This window comes from Sipha flava, unplaced genomic scaffold (genome assembly GCF_003268045.1).
Source record: "Sipha flava isolate LNK unplaced genomic scaffold, YSA_version1 243_pilon_pilon, whole genome shotgun sequence".
NCBI lineage: Eukaryota > Metazoa > Arthropoda > Insecta > Hemiptera > Aphididae > Sipha > Sipha flava.
In genome coordinates this window covers 215,578-236,383 of record NW_020272891.1, presented here as the reverse complement: position 1 = coordinate 236,383, position 20,806 = coordinate 215,578, and the positions used below count along the sequence as shown (strand labels likewise).

At 35.4% G+C, this 20,806-nt stretch overlaps 1 protein-coding gene across 1 annotated transcript in view; it reads right to left on the bottom strand.

The window, feature by feature from the left end:
* The window catches only part of LOC112684172 (28 kDa inner dynein arm light chain, axonemal-like), a gene marked incomplete at its 3' end in the record, with an annotated part of 90,017 nt that extends 70,297 nt beyond the window's left edge, over positions 1–19,720 (bottom strand). Inside the window, exon 1 of the mRNA XM_025555531.1 lies at positions 19,613–19,720. Within this exon, the coding sequence (XP_025411316.1) occupies positions 19,613–19,720 (108 nt within the window). The remainder of the gene's footprint in view (positions 1–19,612) is intronic.
* Between the last annotated feature and the right edge of the window lie 1,086 nt (positions 19,721–20,806).

The following is a 20,806-nucleotide window of genomic DNA, read 5'->3' as shown; positions in this document are numbered from 1 at the left end:
CCGGGCCATCACTACTTGTTGCGTTGTTATTGTTTTCGATTATCCGACGAGATACACGCAGCGCTGTTCACGTCCCGCCGTCAACATTATTATTACTTCTAGCAGATATTACAGATTATTATTATTATGCGCGCATGTATTGCGTACCGTTTCGCGGTTTATTTAGCCTGGCGCGCGGGCACCAGTCGCCCGAAACGATCGTCGGAGCGGGTTATCGGATGCACACGTCATTTTACGTGCTCGCGAACAACGGAGATTTCGTAAACGCGTTGCAACAATAAATAACAATACGACGATATTTCTCGGCGCGGACCTCCGCGCGCCATAGCCGTTCTCAACACGACAATAACAACGTTACAATGACGGGGACCGCTTTGCTTTCGATTGGCGCGGCGACGACGCGACCGGTGCTCTGCGATGATAATAATAATAATAATAATAATAATAATAATATTTCCGTCGGCCGTTTCGGGTTGCGCGAACACGCGCGACCGAAATCCTCTCCGTCACCGTTTTCGCGGAATATCGTGTGCGCGCCCGGTATAATAATAATACAGCGCGTGCACAACATTATATCGGTGTAATATTTATGTACACGCTCGGGCCCCGGCCGTATGCATAATGTATACCGGTGTATGCGCTTTATGCAGATTTATACGTCCGTCGAACGGTACGCCGTGTATTATTGGCGCGTACGTGCACGCGTACGGTTTATAATTATACCGTTCGATAACCAACGACGAACGGCTGTACGCGAGGGACGGGAACGGCGCAGGATATGAGCGAACGCCGCCGATTCGGGTGGATGGTGGGTAGGGGGGTAGGGAGGGATCTAGCGTACGAAACGCGATATTATAAATACGCACGTGTCCTCCGTCCACTCCGTACGGCTTACGCGAAAAACACGCGTGACCGGATACTGCGGTACAATTTGTATCTGTTCGCGAACTCGCCTATTCGGACGTAAATAACGTGACTAACACATTCACGGCGGTGACGACCGAAAAAAAAACGCGATAGAATTATTTTGAATCCCATCGTTTAAATGCGGTTCGAGAGTATTTAATCGAACGAGAGCTGGATTATAAATCAATATCAACAACATTACGTATGTAATATTAACATTTTTCGGTCGCTAATAATTGTATCATAAACATGTTTTCTACGCTAAGAAACGGATTTATTTGGTTCCGTAATTAATAAACGGCAATCGGAGCGTTTCGAACGAACCCCGTTTTAAATATTGTGCATGGGAAATCGCGATGAAAACTATGGTAAATAAACAACAATATAACAATAGGCTGTACGTGGTCACGTACATATACGGTAAGTCACTTACGACAAAACGGTCCAACAATGATATTCATTCGGCCTGACGGGTTGTCGAATTCGAGTGTGTATTATCGATTACCATTTGCAAACGAAATCGCTATCGGATGATCGCATCGATCGATAATGTATTTTATTTTGTATCGGTTTCCGCTAGAAATGCACATCGTAACGTTTTACAAATTGTATTGTAATTGCAAACGCCATTGTATGCGCCGGTACGCGTACACGACGACGTACGGACGTGTTACTATGTACGTTGTGCAATAAATACGTTTTCCGAAATCGGACTCATTAATATTAATAACAAAGTGCGTGCGCGCAGCACCGACCTCGTATTATGTCCGAATAACAAACGCGTTGGGGATCGCGTGCACAACGCTCGTTCGCGGTTGACTTTCGAACCCGGCACCGGCCAAAAAGGATAATAATACGTAATAATGAATACGATATTCGCGTGGTAAAGAGGAAAAGAGAGTGAGAGAGAGCGAATGGGAAATAATAATACTCAAAACGGTGTACGAATTCGTATTCGCTTTCGATTCGAGGATCGCGCGGAGCGGTTTTTTCGGATGTTTCGGTGCGCGCGGTCTACGCGGTGTTGTTTGTTACGCCGTCGAGCGTGCGGGACGCGATGTCGTAAATCACAACGGGAACCGGTTCGGAGGCGAAACGTACGCCGGGTTAGGAACATCGTTTGCGCGTACCCGCATGTGCACGCGTAGGTATACCGCGTACGGTAATGTGTGCGCGCGCGGCGCGGACAAAGTTTAGGCGACCGAAAACGATCGGGAAACCGATAACCGCGCGCGCGGGACCGGTCGACGACTCTCGCGCGTCTCATTTCCGCTTGGCTCGTCGACCGCGTACGACCCGTACGGAATATTAAAGAAAATAGTCGTTTTGATAACACGCAATGTTAGTACCGGGTGCTACGTGTGCCGACGCGGGTATACGTGGTCGATCCGGTAACGTTTTATGACGTACCGCGTTCTCGCGTGCACCGCAGTTCGGTGATTATCTTAAACGAACGGATTGGTTTTTCAACGATAAACAACTGTTCCGCGCGTCGACTCGCGACCAGCGAACAATATTCGTTTTCGGGTTTAGTAACTCTTTTGATCCAGAACTTTACGTCCGGTTGGTATCCGAACGATAGAGGTTGTTTTTAAAATATCGTCTCCAGATCGTCGGCGAGTATCCTTTTAATATCCTTTTGTCGCTTTTTGTTAAGTAAAATCCGATTTTTTTTCCAAAATAAAAAAACCTCACCGCAACGGTTTATATTCAACACTAGAACCGTTCGATTTTAAAACGTCAAAAGCTCATCAAACATCGTTGCATCCGTTTGATAACAGACGGTTGAATTTCGGAAAAACAGATTTGTAGCGGATTGAAAAACGACGCGTGACACAATATCACGCGGAAACCGTTAGACCTTTAAAAAGTCGAAGGCGTGTTAGTTCGAGCCAGTTCTTCGGGCGTTTGTCGAAAAGTTCAACAAAAGGTGTACACATGCGTTTCTACGTTTAAACGACGTAGCACGTTAGGTGTTGTACACAATATTATTACGCCCCAGTGAACTATTCAATCGTACGTTATGTCTCGCATTGTTGTTTGCGGCAAACCTGCTGATTCGAAAAAGTCCTAGTTGCCTTCCGCCGAACCCGGGTTAACTCAGTAAAGATTTTTCGCGAGCGCATCGACCGCACAGATACGCCCTCGCGCGGCTCCTCGAGTACGTGTCTCGAGCACGGCCCGAGTGCCAGCAACACCGGTGCACGTCACCAAAGGCACAACTAGGGGGTGGAATAGCATAGCGCTCCTATTTTTCTCTCTCTATATAATCTATAGTAATTACAGTTAAATACCATTTAATTTTATTTTCAGTAACTTCAGCACCCCCAATATTTGAACTCTAGTTGCGCCAATGCACGTTACTGCGCGTGTACGCACGGACGCGATGTCACGCGAATATTGCGTACGCGTCACTCACGCAGTGGCGTAATGGCTGATTAGCATACGAGAGTGTCTCGGTTTCCGGGCGGGTAAATAAATTACACCGCGTTCCCCAACCCCCGCTCGTAAGGTAACTATAAATGACCGATTTTATGCCGCGCGTGCACGTTGGCACGTCCTTTGTTACGGTTCGTCCGCGCAAAGGTCGGTTCGCGTCGTTTATATATACCTGTTCGATTTGCACCCACCCTCTCCAATTTCGTTATTTTTTATCACACGGTCAAGCACACATATTATCGTAGTGCAACATAATATAACGACGCGACTCGTCACTTCTACCTCCAAGCATATGTCAATCGTAACGATACGCCTTTGAAAATGCTCGTATACGAGCTAAAAAATAAATATGCTAAAAATATCTGTAAAAATCAAAAAAAAAAAAAGTCCAAATATTTTGAAAACGATTATTTGTTTTCGTTGGGTTACGAAGAGAACAATAATCTATTCTGTCGAAAATTGATATCCTATTTACCCGGTGAGCGAACCGAAGAAATTCAAAAACGATCAGCCAATAAGAGAACGTTTTTGATTTCAGAACAAAAAGAAGTTAATACGATCGGAGCGAACATTCAAATGGTACAAGCATGCCGGCGCAGGTTACGACACTCGAGCGAAGTGGAAAACGGCGATCGCGGCAGCCGATCTCCGAGCTCGCGGTCTTCATTTGTTCGACTGCGAGACAAAAGAAAGGAAAAAAAAAAATGAAAAATCGATTTCGCACGACATCCTTTCGGCGCTTCAGACCCGACCGACGGGGACTCGCACCGCGAACCGATAAATTTTTCGCGGCGACGTCTGAAACGGCTCTCGAACCCCGTACAAGCGCCGCGTTCGCACGTACACAATACATAACACCGCGGGCCGACGGGAAGAAGAAGGGCTTCGGCGGGCGAACGGTACGCGGTGCTGCGCGCCGCACGGACTTATAAATATGAATTTTTGTCGGACCCTTTTCCAGGGTCCCCCCCCCCCCACCGAGCACACACACCCTGACCGTGGCCGCCGCGGGCGACCCGCTAACGATTTGCAGGCCACGGGGATGTACCGAAATTACCGACGTCGCCGCGGTGCACGTACGTGTATATACCTGCTGGGTTCGGGTATACGGGGACACGCACGTATATGCTAACCAGAGGCGTATTTATGTTTGTGAAATTCGTAAACATTAAACCGCCTTCCACTTGCATATGTTTAATTAATTATTCTTAGGGTAGCAGCGAAAGCTTTGGTGTTCGAACGCGTACGGCGGCGCACACGGTATACGTGCGCGGCGATACATATTTAGCGCGTGTACGCACGTGTGGTACGTGTTATAATTCGCAAAACCATTTCGTTATTATTTTTACCGTCGGTTATTTTCGATATCGCGTGTTTTCGTTTTTCGTTTTCAAACACGAACAGTACAATATACTGATACGCACATTCCACCAAAAGTCTTAATCGTATCATCGATATTATAGAACAGTACTTATACGTTCTACAATACGTCTAAATATTAAAAGATTTATTAATGATTCTATTATAATAAGGTGCGATGGAGATCTATTTCTAGCTTTAGATGTATTTGCGGTCCAGTCAAGTTCAGGTGATTTGGTGATGATTTTCATGATTTGGTATTGATCGAGTTTGTTATCATTACAGACTTATACATGCGTGACTCGCATTTATTTGAGATTTTAACCAGTGGACGTTCTAGATGAATAACATTATAATATGGATAGTATCATCACTCATTATTATTAATACTTGTAAACAGTAATAATTGTTTGTAGATTTTTAATAATTATATGTTATAACTGAGATACAAAAACGAAATTTTACCACGAGAAAAGTGTTTTTTAAAAGTTACATACATGTGTTAAAAAAAACCTTTCGTTTGCCGTGATTTTTTCTATTCTTTAAGATTTATTTGTGATGAATACATCTGCACTTTCTATAATTGGACGTGTAGTCTCCATTATGATTAGTACCTACGTTTCTGAAGTAAAATATTTAGACTTTTGACATAAAAGGGGAATGGGAATTTTTGTCGTGATAAAATGGATAACGTTTATTTGTACATAAAGAAATAATTTTCGTAAACTTCCTAAATTTGACTGGTTCAAAACATGCTGCAGCGTGGTACTCTTTTAAGACAATATATTTTTTACGGATAATTTATGTTGGATTTTTAGCATTATTTTACATAAGCGTGACGATGGTTACATCGAATTTCAATTTCACTAGAATTTTTAAAATATATTCCTAATAAATTTGCAGTTTTTTGTCTGTTAGAAGCTGATAAGCAGGGTTCGAGACTTATAGCACTTAAAAATACAATAATAAGTGTTGAATATTTACTAAATATACATAAAAAATCTAAAAATAAGCATTTAATATATTCATTATTAATACCTATTAATTAGTATTAGGTATTAGAATAAAAATTTAAAAAATAACAAATAATAATTTACTTGTGTAAAAATTACTCAATTTCTTGAAACAGGTACCTCACCAGGTTTTTAAATTTTATTCGAGATTATTTAATAACTTTAGAACTATCGTTCGCCAGCCATCCGAACTATATTTATTGGAAATTCTTAAGTCTTACATGAACGTGATATAATTACATCAGGTAATAAGTGTGATACAGGCCATCGTATTTTTAAAAATAAGTCAATTTTTCCATCACAAAAATTATAACGATTTTTTCGATCGGTTAAAATCTGTAGAGTTTCTAATTTTTAAATTTGAATCATTTTTCAAAATATACAGAATAAGCGTGAAAAAAAGACAAAAATAAGCATTTTCGTGCAATATCTATGAAATATGCAAAAATATACACGTTCAAATTTTAGATTTGAAATCATGGCATCGACAAATTAATTTATTTCGTACACTGCTATATTTTACAGTAAACAACAAAAGTATGCAAATGCTATAAGTCCCCAAGAATCCTGTCGATAAGTATGATATTAAATTTCAGAATCGTCAGAACTCTTTGATCTATATTTTACACAATTATCGATTGAAGACGGATTTAATTTTAGATTACTTTTGGTCGATGGCATAGTAAATTCTTTGATCATTTTTTTTTTTTTTTAGCAGTGAATAATAATCGTCAGAGATTCGCTTCTTTTGAACTGACCTTGGATGGTGGTTGATCGTATTCACAATCGAAAGTTTTTGAAAGTTATATAAATCAGTTTTTATTTGCATAATATGGCATGGCTGCAGGTGTGGGTAGAATAATACATTTAGTTAGCTTTTTTTTCACAATCATTCAAGGAGTGATAAATGTTGAATTCGAGAGGGCGCACATAGCCTGTATTCGGGAGACAAAACGTTTGCGATAGTACAGCAGTGACATAATATTATAGTTCAGGAAGTCACTTAAGAAGTTACGACATTTACTGTTATAGATAATCAATTTAGTATGTACTACAGTAGTAGTACATTATATAAAAAATCGTCTCCATAAACTGGAATTATATCAATCGAAAGATGAATCACAAAAATGTGTTCGGTATTGTTTTCGCGGTGTAACGAAACAACTGAAGTTGTATGAAAGTGAATTTTTAAAAATCTTTATTAATATTCCCATTGCATACAAGTTGTGGAAAAATGTATTCGGTTTCTTTCAATAAACTCATAATAGTTATGGTGGTTTACACACATTCTTGTCTATGGTTTGCATCTTGTAATATTCATTGGTATTGTTCATTGGTATTATTTTTATCAGCAACCATAAGATAAATTATACATAAAATCCCGAGGTATAACCTTATAGAAATTATAATCCATGCACATACACGCACTAGCTTAGTAAACTATAATAATATAAATAATATAAATGGATTTTAATGTTAATGAGAAATGGCCATTGAGAACCAAAAATAATGATTTCCATTAAGCGTCCAAGTATATGTGCATACAAATTAAATGTTGACCGAGGAAAGTATAATCAATAGTCGATCAGAAATTATTCGTTAAAATATACCACTCATACCACTATATCACGCATAGTAATTATTACGTTTGCGGTGGAATGGTTGGTTTTTCTTTAAAACGATTTTCGTTTTAATTCGTATAAATTACCACTATGTTATGTTAATCTATATGTGTATATAATATCAGTTTTTCATTGAATTTTTAATTTCCTTCATAGAATTTCTATGAGTATTTGAAATAATAAAACATTTTATAAAGAATCCATTAAAATAAAAATGAAAGAGTAATTATGATACTAAAGCAAATAATACGCCCGAATTTCAACTTTATATTACCAACTTAGAAAATATAAATGTTAATCAAAAAAATAGATTTTTACCGAAAAAAAATGTAAAAGCAATTTGCAATGTAATTAATTAATTAATTTTATTTAATATTAAAATTAATGTTTAATTTAATTCATGATGGTTCACATCGTAACATTTATATAAATCGCTGATGCGTATTACATATATATCACTATTAGTAAAAAGAGAAATAAATACAAAAAAACCAAAGAAAAAAAAAAGAAAAATTTTCAAATAGCCGGTAGAAATGGATTAGTATTGAAAATAAATAAATACATAAATTTTACATTTTTACAATACATACATTTTACAATTTTACATAAAAAAATTTTCGCTGCGATCACTTGATAAAATTGATCTAAAATAATACCCTTGGTAGAGTTAAACGCTATTAAACCTATTTTTATTCATGTCATTGGAGGGTAGAAAAGCGTCTGGTCTACAGGGAATACTGAAACTTCATTGCCACGTTTGTAGATCCATGATAGAATATATTATACTAAAAATCGTTCTTCTGATATTTAATATATTTTTTATTTTTCATACGAAAAATCCAATAAACCTTCAACAGTAAGACCAACATTAAAACTCTCAATCTGTAAGGAAAGTCCACGCGTTAAAAATAAGTTACTTGTTTTTAAAAGTTTTCCGTTAACTTCCCAACTTATTAAATAATAATGTAATGAAATACGAATGTAAGAATATTGTAATATTGCACTTCAAATAACGTTGAACGAATATCAGTGGTCGATAAAACGTATACTAATATTTTAAAAATGTATACGTATATATTGAATACATGATCGTGTCATTTACTGTTGGTTTTTATCTTCTCAGATGAACTCAATCTCGAGGTAGGCACAAACTTTTCTCCGCGTGCCCGAGCGGTACACCGACCTCATTTCGTTTGGTGTGTTTACCATAAAAAAATAATTTATGGACGTGGTTTAATTGGATACCATTTCCACGTAGTATAGGTATTGCTTTTGGACGGACGCCGGGAGACGGAGTATCCCAAATACTTTTCAGACATTTTAGCGTCTCTCAACTATTATTACATTATAATTATAATGTTTAACAAGTTTTGGGGACGCTCTATTTTTTTTAAAAAAAGTAAAAAAAGTCCCCTTCTTTAATTTTGCCAATTCGAGCACTGAATATAGGTAGAATCTAATATACGCGCCACGTACGCGAAGAAAAGAAAAAATAATGAAAAAAGAAATAACCCAATCGCTTGATCGCACGCATACATCTCTGGTTGTAATAATAAAGTACCCATATATAGAGGAAGTGTTTTTGTTTTGTCACAAGAACAAAACAAACTCGAAACTGTAGGACGAAGATTTTCTGACAAACCAACACAAAACTCTTTAAACTCTATCGAGTCTTTGGCGCGAACCGAATTTCACCAGTGCATGTATCGTGCGTAACGGCAATAATGATTGAAAATGTCAAAAATGCCCAGAAAACCTACATTTTTTACGATTGATTATTGCCACATTCTTTGGTTTTTGTTTTCCTATTTATCGGTTGTGCATAAATTATATGATCTGTTAATTTATTCAAAGTCATATTTTTGCTCTAATAACATACACGTGTACGCTTTACGGTACACGATGTAACGTTTTTCTGCGCCTCTTTAACATTATCATACACAATGAACTGTCTTAAACGACAGCTGTTCGCGACAACGACGGCGGTCAACGGACACCGCACGTCAGAAAATAATAATTTTAGTTCGTGATATATGCCTACGCATAACCCATACAGGCAATTACGTACGAGTATGTTCTTTAATTTTCCCCTCCGTGAACAAATTTCTTATTAGCATTAATATAGTCTATATATACATATATATTTATAGTATGGAAAGTGAGTACAGAATTCTATCGCTGTACGGCCGCGCCGTAATGATATTCGGTCAGAAATAATTTTCATGTAGGACAGTTGAACTAAACTATAACATGCTTAATTAATGATTTTATGAGTGTTTTTTTTATAATTCACGCACTCGGCTAGAGATGATGGTATAGCGATTCCTAGCGATTCGATACCGTATTATTATTTATCACGTTTAAATCGCTCACATTGTTTTTACAATAAAACCTAATCGGAAACTATTTGTTTTGCAATTAATACAATTAATAACACAACGATGTTTTGTATTTCGAATATGTGTCTTTGGATTTTTCGTTTGGATCGTCTAAAATACAAACGGTTATTATTAATACAGTACGATTATTTTTTAATATGATTATTATAATAAATTAATATCTGAACATAAAATACTCGTGAAAAACAGTTCATATGAGTAAATCATCCGTCTTATAAATAATATTAAAATATCAAACGGCCATATAATTTTCCAATACCTTAAATCGGTTTGAGTCACAAGTGAATCGGAAACGTTTCTAGGTAGTTATTTTATGCAAGCAGATGTGAGTACATGGGATACTCAAATATAATCCATGTATGGTATAAAATCAGATCGTATAGAACATTTCAAATATCAAGTGGCTTCTTTTTTTTTTTTTTTTTTCTGATATTGAATTCATATTCAAATCTGTAAACAAAACTCTTTCACTTTGTACGCATAGTGTTGGGTAATAATATTAATAAGTAATCACAAATTTATTAAAACGATATACATACATTTTATTTGATAACTATTGACAGATTAAATCGATTAATTTACACCGGCATAAACTATTACAACAATATACAAAAATAAAATGTTTATATTCTATTCATAACAAGGTATTTTTTTTTTTTTTAAGTCTGCATTTTTATTAATTATCTTACTAATTAAATATAAGCAACACTGAACCTTGGTTTCTAAGACTTATGATTTAAATATAAATTTTATAGAAGTATTTTAGAATGCGATAGATTTGAGTATTTTAGTGAAAATCATGTAGGTACTAGGTACGGTAATTAAAGTGTGTTCAAATAGTTTGTTCAAATAGTAATGTTACAAATAGTTTGATTAAATAAACAAAAGATTAGCATCCAAAACCAGCAGTGATAATTACAGCAGTATTTTATCGGCTTGAACTTTACTTGTACAGTAATCCACAGAACTTCTGTTGCTCTTCTGACTGTTTTTTTCGCACTCAATTTTCTACATTTCAAGTATATTCTATTACTGTATACAACCACATTGGGAATTTCATGTTCGATACTCAATGTGGAGAAATTTAATTTAATTTAATTCGAAAAATAATGTAAAATCTAATCCACGTTTACACATAATCTAAGTACTAATGTGTCACCCGGATTGATAAAAAGAGTATAATGTATTTTATTAATCGGACTCAAGTCATTCTATAAATTCTATTATATTTATTTATTATGTTTATCTTTTCGAATTTGAGATATCGAATATATACGAATATGTATTTTAGGTTAGTAATGTCGTATCTTTTAAGTACGAAATGACTGGTCGTTCACATAGTATCGGTTCTTTGGTCGTCGATTACTAATTGACCTGAGTTCAACAGGAATCTTTTAATTTACCATTTATATAGTTTTTTTCATAACGATACCAAAGAAAAAACCGTTTCATTCAATGAAATAAAAAAAAATACTTTTTAATAACTATCACGGTATTATTATTATGAAGAAATAAAAACATATTATTTATACTATTTCGGGGATGATTAAATAAATCTCAAAAAATGTGTAAATGTATTAAATGAAATGATTTTTTACCCATTTAATTTATTGTTTACGTTAACAAATGCGAATTTATGTAATATACTTCGTCACAATTTTATTTATTCGGAAAATATGTAAATTTATTTCAACTATTATTACTGTGCATAATTAGTTCTGAATAATATATATTTACAGTTTTACAAGGTGTTTCGAGAAGATTTATTTATTAGAATATCTTCACTGTTATAGTAAAGATATTAAAGTTTTCATTAAATTTACCATAAAAAAATTATAGTTTTGACTTTTAAGTAAGTATAAACAATTAAAAGAAAGACAGACTGTTACAAATGTTGGATATTCCCCAATAAGATTTACAGAAAAGATAAGTGTATTATTATTATTAACTTGAAAGTACTTAAATAACGATAAACTGCTGCACTTACAAAACGGCTTTGGGTGGGTTTTGGTTGACTATACACAATAAAGCTCTAAAAAACGTTATTAATATTTTACATGTGCTAATAAAAAAAAAGTGATAGATGAAGATTTATGCATAATATACTTTGATGAATATTTTTAGTTATAAAATGCGATATGCATGTATTTTAATTAATAATACATTACACCAAATGAACACTAACAGTTCACCAAAAAGTTCTCATCTTAAATAATAAACATAAACGACCAACTCACTTAATTCAATTTTAATATTTTAAACGATTTTTACAAATATTGTAGTTTTCAAAGCATCGAAAAGGTAATTAACTAAAGACGAATTATGAATTTAATGCGTCCGGTGGTTCGCCTCAATTTCCTTGAATTTCAGATATTAGTTGATAGGAAAACCTTAAAAGCACTCCAGTATACATATATGTACGCGTCAACACATTTAATAAAACTAATTTACATACTTGATATACTAATAAATAGTATAGATTGACTGTAATTGATCGTGCAACACGTGCATATTTTATACGAGCGGAAAAACAAAAAATCTATTTTTATTCAATCAATTAAGTTGAGCTGTACATAGAACATTTAAAAATCTGTCAATAAGCGAGACATTTATTTGAAAAACATCAAAAGGTAAACAAAATAATGTTTAAATGAAGGTTTCCCATTATCGCGTAATGTTATTCCTGTCGTGGAGCCCAACACAATCCTTTGGAGTAAATGTCTGAGTTTTGTATCCGGACTGGAGACACTACAGTTTTAAGTTAATTAATTTGTACGGACGGTGAAGATAATCTCATTAATTGACGTATTGAAAACGCATAAAAGTGTTTTTGTATCGAACGTACCCGAGTGCGTGAATTTCGTTGAATGTTTTTATCCCAGAGATTTTCCTCTCCTCGCAGTTTTTTTGCTCGTACACGCATAAGCATAATTACCGGAGCGCCGAAACATATATACAAACATACTTGCATACATGTCCAGGTATTTCATTGAAAGCGCGAGCTTCTCGTTTTTCCAACTGTTGAGATTAAAATAAAACATGCATATTCAGTAATTGGTCCGAGCTTATTTTAATTTGCAGCTGTTCCACTAGCGTTTATAATTGCAAATGTTACCGTTTAATAGTCATTATTTACTGATGTGCAAGGGCGGTGAATTACACGAAAGTAGAATGAATGAAAAATAAAAAAAATAAAAATTACCATGCATAAAAGCCACATCATCGGCAGTACATCGCGGATAATGTAAATCGAATGGTTTTAACGGGAGAAATTTTGGACCGAAAATATGAGTGTAACCATCCAAATCCGACCGATGGATTTTGGCGAAAAATCAGTCTAGTCCGATTCAGCGATCGCCAATCAACTTGTCGTTTTGCCGTCGCCTGTCTCGTTGTAGGGTCATGGACGGTTTGGTTTGCCACAAAGACTTTCGCATATTTTTCTGTCTAAGCCAGCGGTTCCCAAACTTTTACAATCACGGAACCCTTGAAAAATAGTTTGTTTTTCGCGGAATTCTAATGTCTTTAATTTCAATTCAACTAAAATTTTTTTTAAAAAACAAAAAATTTAGAAAAACCAATACCCTAAAAATGTTTTTAACGATACTGTTAATATTGTTAATGATTGATTACTCTTTATTAAAATTAGTTTAAAACACAATTTTTTTTTTTAAATTATAAGAAATAATATTTATCCAAATATAATATAAAATAATTTTCTCAATAATCACATACATCTAACGGAACCCTTAGCATTGTTCCATTGAACTCTAAGGTTTCGAGGAACACACTTTGGGAAACGCTGGTCTAAGCGATCTGAGAGCATTGCACACGTCAAGAACAGCGCGCGAAATGCAGAAGTAGAGAAGCGATGGGAGTCAATAAACGTGCAAGTGCTCACCGTGTACGGTATACTTAAGTAACGTCATCCATCTATACGCGTACAAGCCATAATGCAATCAAGATAATCGAAAAATAACAATGTCACGTTGGTAGAAGCGTATGGATTTAACTACGACCAATATTGAGGACGTGCTGCATAAAAAGTGTTTGATACGTTCCAAAAGAGAAAATTGAGAAAATGTATATAGACCCAGACAAAATGTAGAAGCGAGATAGTGTGTGTACGTTGAGTGAAACGGTTGTAATGGTTTGACCTTTTTCCGATGGAAAAGTAATCAAGTCGATACTAATAGGAGATATCTGCGAGATAAATATTTATCTGGGATGGTAAACCTTTCTTAGATCTGGTTAGGTAAACGCGACCCCTCATAAAAAAGAAAAAAGAAAAAAAAGATATTCATCATAAATCTGCTATGCAAATTACGACTTAGAAATATTTTTAACGTATTTATGAGCATTGATTTAAAATCAATGATAATTTTAGTTTTGAAACGGTTACTATTTTTAATTGCAAAGATATGTGGCACCTATATGTGTTGCTGTGATTCGTACTCGATCTGGATCTTTCAAAAATTGTTGATATTTTTGCTTAAGGTGTAATATTATAAAACTATTTTGAACACACATGGAAATGCAATCAGTTATCAGTTATATTTTCATTGTTATTGTTTGATCGTTGACAAAGAAGAAATTGCACTATTTTCGTTTTGTCGTTTGATCTGTACAAACATAAATAATTAATAATAAATCTATAAATTAAGATAGATGAGTACATGACGTGTATACAATTATTATACAATTATATTTGCAGAGATTCTATGATATGAATTTATTCTCGAACTATATTTTTGTATGTATCATACTATACCTAATACATTTCCGTTAGGAATTATAAAAAAAAAACAATTCTAACTCCAGTTATAAAATCAATAAATATTATCCAGACGCACGTTTAAATCAGTTATCGTCACTTATTCAATTGAATTATTATTCTAAATGTTGACGCGGTTTTAAATAAACTCTATCATGAAGACAAATGTTATTTTACTCATCATAGTATACGTATATTGTCTCAAATATTATCTCAGCACACAAAGCCAACTATAAATCATTTATCGTTAATCTCTAAAATGAATGTACCACTTATGCGATCGTTTAAATTAATATCATTATAATGATAACTAAAGATAAAGAGGTGTTTAATAAAACACTTTGTTTCCGTGTTATAAGTTAAACGAAATCTTAAGTCGAAAAAGATTAGGGTGAAATGGGTTGAAAAAAATAAACAATATAAGGAAGAAGAATTTTCATTTTCACACCGACCCCATTTCAAACTTTTAACGTAATTTTACATACAACTTTTCAACTGGCTATATAATACAGAGATATAAAAAATAAAAAAAAAAAAACCCCTCGGAATTCTTAATATTTGTTTACAAGTATAAAAACAGATTATTAGCACATTATTATGCTGTTTTTTTTTAAATTCCCACGCTATAAATTACATGATTTAAAAAAAATATTTTCTAATAAATAGCAGTGTTCATGTTCACATGTATTATTAACAAGGGCATTAGTTATTCGGCGTTCAATTTAATTGTATTTAAAACTTTTATTTCTCCTACATTACGGTTAAATCGTAACGATATGCTTTGTTCTATAAAATCATATAACACTATCATAACGTTGTCTTACGTATTATTATAACCAGTGGCGGAAGGGACTGTTTAAGGGTTCACCGGTTATTTATTCGTAACGGATGAGCGGAAAAAAGTAACATATTCGTACGTAAACCGTATAAACGTTACGAGTACACGCTGTTCAGCGAACGGTCCTGTCACGTGAATAATTGTCATCCTTTGTTCGTATAAATGTACGGATTTACGAGTCCAAACATGGTATGATTCATCGCATGTAATCGCATGTTTTTTTCGCCCGCGTAAGCTTTCGTAACAAATGATAACAAATAAAACATACATCGAAAGATTCTTTTTGTAGGCAACAAAGCGATGACGATGATGATGATGATGATGATGACGGTGACAGTTGGAGACGATCGAATTAAAACCGACCCAGGACGTGAAAAGGTTAAAATAAATCGCTTCCATAGTATGTGTATCGCGTCGCGGCCGAGAAACGCGTAAAAATAATTCAACGTACGCCCGTCGTGCATACATTACACGCGCTCGCAAACATTATAAATGTGTACAAAAAGTAAAAAACTTGGAGAAAAATCTCGACGAAAAGCATCACGTAGGTACGTGTGTGTTTTTGTTGACGCTGTTGACACTGCTGTAAGTGCAGCGAAATATAATGACATTTTTTTCTCGGTAGACAATGCCCGCATGTAACTCGAGATGTGAAACATCTCCGAAGGGTTTCCAAACATAAATATTACGCATACATGGGCGCGCTCACGAGCTCGGGGGTAAAATAATAATAATAATAAAACAATAAGCAAATGTTTGCGCAGATTTTAATTTAAAATTGATACCTCGCCGGGTTGTGCAGCCTACCGTCATCGTCGCCGCGCGTCGGTGAACGATTTAACACGAACTCGCGCCGGATAAGTTTGCGTACAACGCGCACGTTTATCGCATGTACCATATACAATGAACGGTCGCACGAACGAGCGAACGAACTTGGCCTAAAATATTATAATTTGCGTACATATATTTTTTTCATTTACACGTAAACTTAATACGACGGTGCCGTTCTCACTCGGAGAAACGAAACGCTCGTACGCCTCTCCGCGAGCTCCAGGATCAAAAGGGGAAACGCGTTTCGCCGAGAGGACAATTCAAATGTATGCGCGTATATATGCATTTATAAATACGCGCGCGTGCACGGTTTGTAAGTCGGCGGGGTTCGTTGCCAGGTCCTTAATTACGGGTAGCGAGCGAGACTGCGCCGAGAGGGACGAGATCCTTGGGGACAAATGATTTCCCCCCCCCCCAGCGGTCGACCATGGTGTGTACGGTTTCGCATCGTTTTAATAATATGCACCAGCCTCGCACATTTCACACCGATTCGTCGTTACACCTACGTACGAGTCGAACTTTTCATGTTGGCCACCGGACGTTTGCCATTGCGTATTTTTTACGACACAACGCGTACAGACGAAATGTTTATAACGGCACGCGTAGCGCAGCGTCTCGTGTGCGAATCGGACCGTGGCACGGAATGTCGAAATTTCTTATTGTGATTTCCGTCAAACGATTCGACGGTTTTTTAGATTTTAATTTTTTTTTTAAACCTTTCCAAGCGAGAGAAATCGGTGGCTTTCATTTCCGTTGCGTTTGTTTTACGAGTCTACGTGTGGGGTGCGCTCCGGTGTCGGCCGTACAATAATCGGTCACGGGGTTGCGGCGTGTACTCGTAGAACACTTTTGTGTTCATTCAAAAAATTTCAACATCCAAGTGCACGTTGCCTAACCCTTCTCCCACTCCTCTTATTTAAATATAAGTTGCATGCACAATAATAAGAACATCGATCGATAATCTTTACCTAGCGCTTCACGAAATGTCGTGATATTTAATGCATTATATTAATATCATTGGATGTATTTTTGTTTTTTTTTTCATTCTCATCAAATATTAGTTCTCGCGAATAAATTCCAAACTCGTACATTGGGTCAATCGTTTCATCGATGGGTTCAAATATTCGGTTTGTAATTCATAATATATAGGTCAAGCAACAATTATTATCATTATCGCAAATAATTGAACGAGCCACGGAGATTTAAATTTTTTATTAACACATCGCATTATACGTCACGTCCCTCCCATCCACCCGAAACTTCTACATCGGGAGTGCTCATCCTCACGGAATAGGGTTAGTCACAGGGTCAGACTAGCCCACCAGGAGATCGGGAAAATTCCCGGTGGGCCCTATGCATTTTATACCTATTAGGCCCTTCACACATGAGGCAATCGCCATAGCAACATGATTCATACGCGATTTGTGCAGTACGTGCGATTATTATTTAACGAAAATTATCATTTGAAAGACTATTATGATAATCCATACAATTAAAGACTTATTATATGATATCCAAATAGAATATATCATAATGGAAGCTGCAAACCATTCTTCAGTTTTAAGGACAGCTCGATCTAATCAATTAAATTTGTTTATATTGTAAACATTATGTATGACTAAATGTGTAATTTATTTGTATATTAAGTAGGTACCTATAATAATAATATTAATGTTTTAATACAATTTATTTTCATATTTTTTTATTTTAATGGTATTCCAAATAATTTTTTCGTGTTATTATTATAACTTTGTGGGCCCATTTGTTCACTGATATCCCGGGTCCATTAAAAAGAATAATCCGACCCTTGGATGATCATAGAACTTTGAGTAAGAAATACATTCGATAAAGGTTCGTCTAAATGAAAAAATAACTATGTGTGTTACGAAAACGCGGGTAGGAAGTGAAATCAAAAAACACAGCTCGAAAAACACTCATTACGTTGAAATTGTTATCGATTTTGTGCGTTTGAACTTTACGATTTTATTTCGTGTGTTCAGGTACGTACGGCGACGGATGACTATATTACTAATGTAATATCATGTGGTAAACGAATTCGGTGCGATGCTTCATTGCGCTCAACCGACGATCGGCGACGAGCAGCAGTATATTATAATATAATGACGTGTATATATACGGTTAGGCCCATCGCCCGAAAAATGTTTAAACGTGTATTTGAAATCATCTTTTAAATGGTGGCAATGAAAATATACCCCCCGAGAACGGAAAGAAATAATATAATGATGTATAATATCCATATCAAAGCGTAACGCGTGATTTGCAAACACGAAACCGAAAGACGCGTACAACGATAATCGTTTAAGGTTCATATCACTTGCTTTTAATGCGATTCTGAAATGATTATGCTCTGCATTGTCATACTACTCGTTTAGTCAAGTACGTATATAGTATCAGTGGGCACCGGGATCTTTAAAAAACGGTTGTTTTAATAACCTTAGTTTAGAACCACCCACCCATCCATTGGACCAATAACCAATATTTAATGAATTTGTAATTAAGTAGTAAAAAAAAAAAAAAGGTATTTATTAAATTAAATATTTACATACCTATATGAGTAAGTTATCTACTACTTATGATTATAAAAAAAAATATATATAAATGTATTAATAAATGTAAATAATAATAATAACTACAATACTTGTTAAACTTGTTTAACAATCGGCAATGAAAACATATTAGTTTGCGTTGTTTTTAATTTTTCTTTTACATGGCTCAGTGTGTCTCTAACAATTTGACAATTTGTTTGATTTAGGTAACCTCTACTTTTCTTACACGTACAACAATACATGAGCATTAAAAAAAAAAAATGGCATAACTATCAAAATCACAATAAAGATTTTTATGCGAAATCTGTGAGGCTGTGGAGACGTCAGTCTTCGAGGGTTCAAGTAAGTACATCAATTTTGACAACTACACTTCGTCTTATAATCAAATGAATACTGTTTAACCTTTCTTTTTATAAAATTAATTTAAATTTCGTACGTATATTATTTCTATTTACTGGATAAGGTATGGTGTCTAACCGTGGTTAGTAGCCTATTGTTTTTCACCGGCAATTGTTTATGCACCCTAGAAAAAAAAATTAGTGTGATTTTTTAGCGCTTATACTGTAGAGACCTATTTATTCTATGTGTATTTTATATCGGTATTCATATGGTGGATACGTACATTGTTAATTCATTGGAATAGGAAGAAGAGGTTGAAAAATTGTTTTCCTACTTAAATCTAAAAAAAATAAAAAAATAAAACACAAAAATTTGATGTTTATATTAAATTCATGTAACTGAAGATTTTTTTGAAAATTTAATTGAAAGACATTTATTAAACAACGAAACAAAATTTCGCGAGTTTTTTCGGGTCAACCGTCAACAATTCGATTATTTATTATCCTTCGTTAAGTTTGAACTCACTAAACCACCTAGCAACATGGTTGCAGGATTATTACGTACTTCTTCAATTAATATTTCTTCTTGACCGGTCGAAAATACGACATTGGCAAAGTTTTGTGATTCGGCCATTGTATTTAATTGTATAAAATAGAGAGCAATGGCAAAAGTCGCTGTCAACCGTCGGTGTACACTGCTTTCGATCGAACAGAGCCGCGTGTCGCAGCAACTCATTCAAAGTTGTAAAGCCGCAATCGCTCGTTGGAAACCAGTCCATGGGGATCGCGCGTAAAAACAGTGTGGCCGCGACTGTCGCATTGTGTGATACGAAATCGCAGTTTCGCGTTATTATTATCGATACAATCATTATCGACCAAAGACCAAATATATAGAATACACAACACACGCATTCATATTTCAATTACGTTTATTGTTCTATGTTTAAATATCCTTATGCGCACGCCACGCGTTAAATTAAGGTATTTTCTTTCAAACTGCGTTGTAACTTGTGTGTGTCCATGGGTTTCATACAAATAACAATTACGCGTATTATAACTTTATGTACCACCCAGGGCCACCCAGCAAACACCCACCCGCCCAATTTAGGCGGTTTGTTTGAACCACCTAAAATTCCTCCACTCGGCGCCACTGTGTAGCGTTCAGATAATCGTATTCATTAGCACTCGTCGGTAGGGCAGCTATGGCGAGTGTTAAGCGTTCTCAAATCTCACGTAAGCACTACGATTTTAATCGGGATTATTGTGTTCGAAATTTGATGTTGGCCATTTCAAATTATGCAAATGTTCAACTCTCGCGTTCAATCCGATTTGTAAGCCCTCCGTTCGTCACGTTTGGGTATAGGAAACGAATCATGATCCGTGCAATTATTATTTCCCCTGCCGAAATATCGTCTTGATTCGAAATCAAAAATCGTAAAATAAATAAAATCAACGTTCACACACAAAGAGGATCGTCGGCGTGTATCATTATAAATCTTATCACGCGGACCGTAGCGAGCGATCGGGTTAATTTGCCAAGGGAATTCCCAGTGTTTCGTTGGCTTTTATTATTTTCTGTACTCGTAGGTATACGCTGTACGTGTAGCGCTGCACTAGGCGTGAAAAAAAAAAAAAAAAAAAAAGAAACACTTTAAGATTCCATTTTATATTTTGTGTGCACACAAACTTGGTGCAGAGATTCGCATGTAAATGTGCAGTA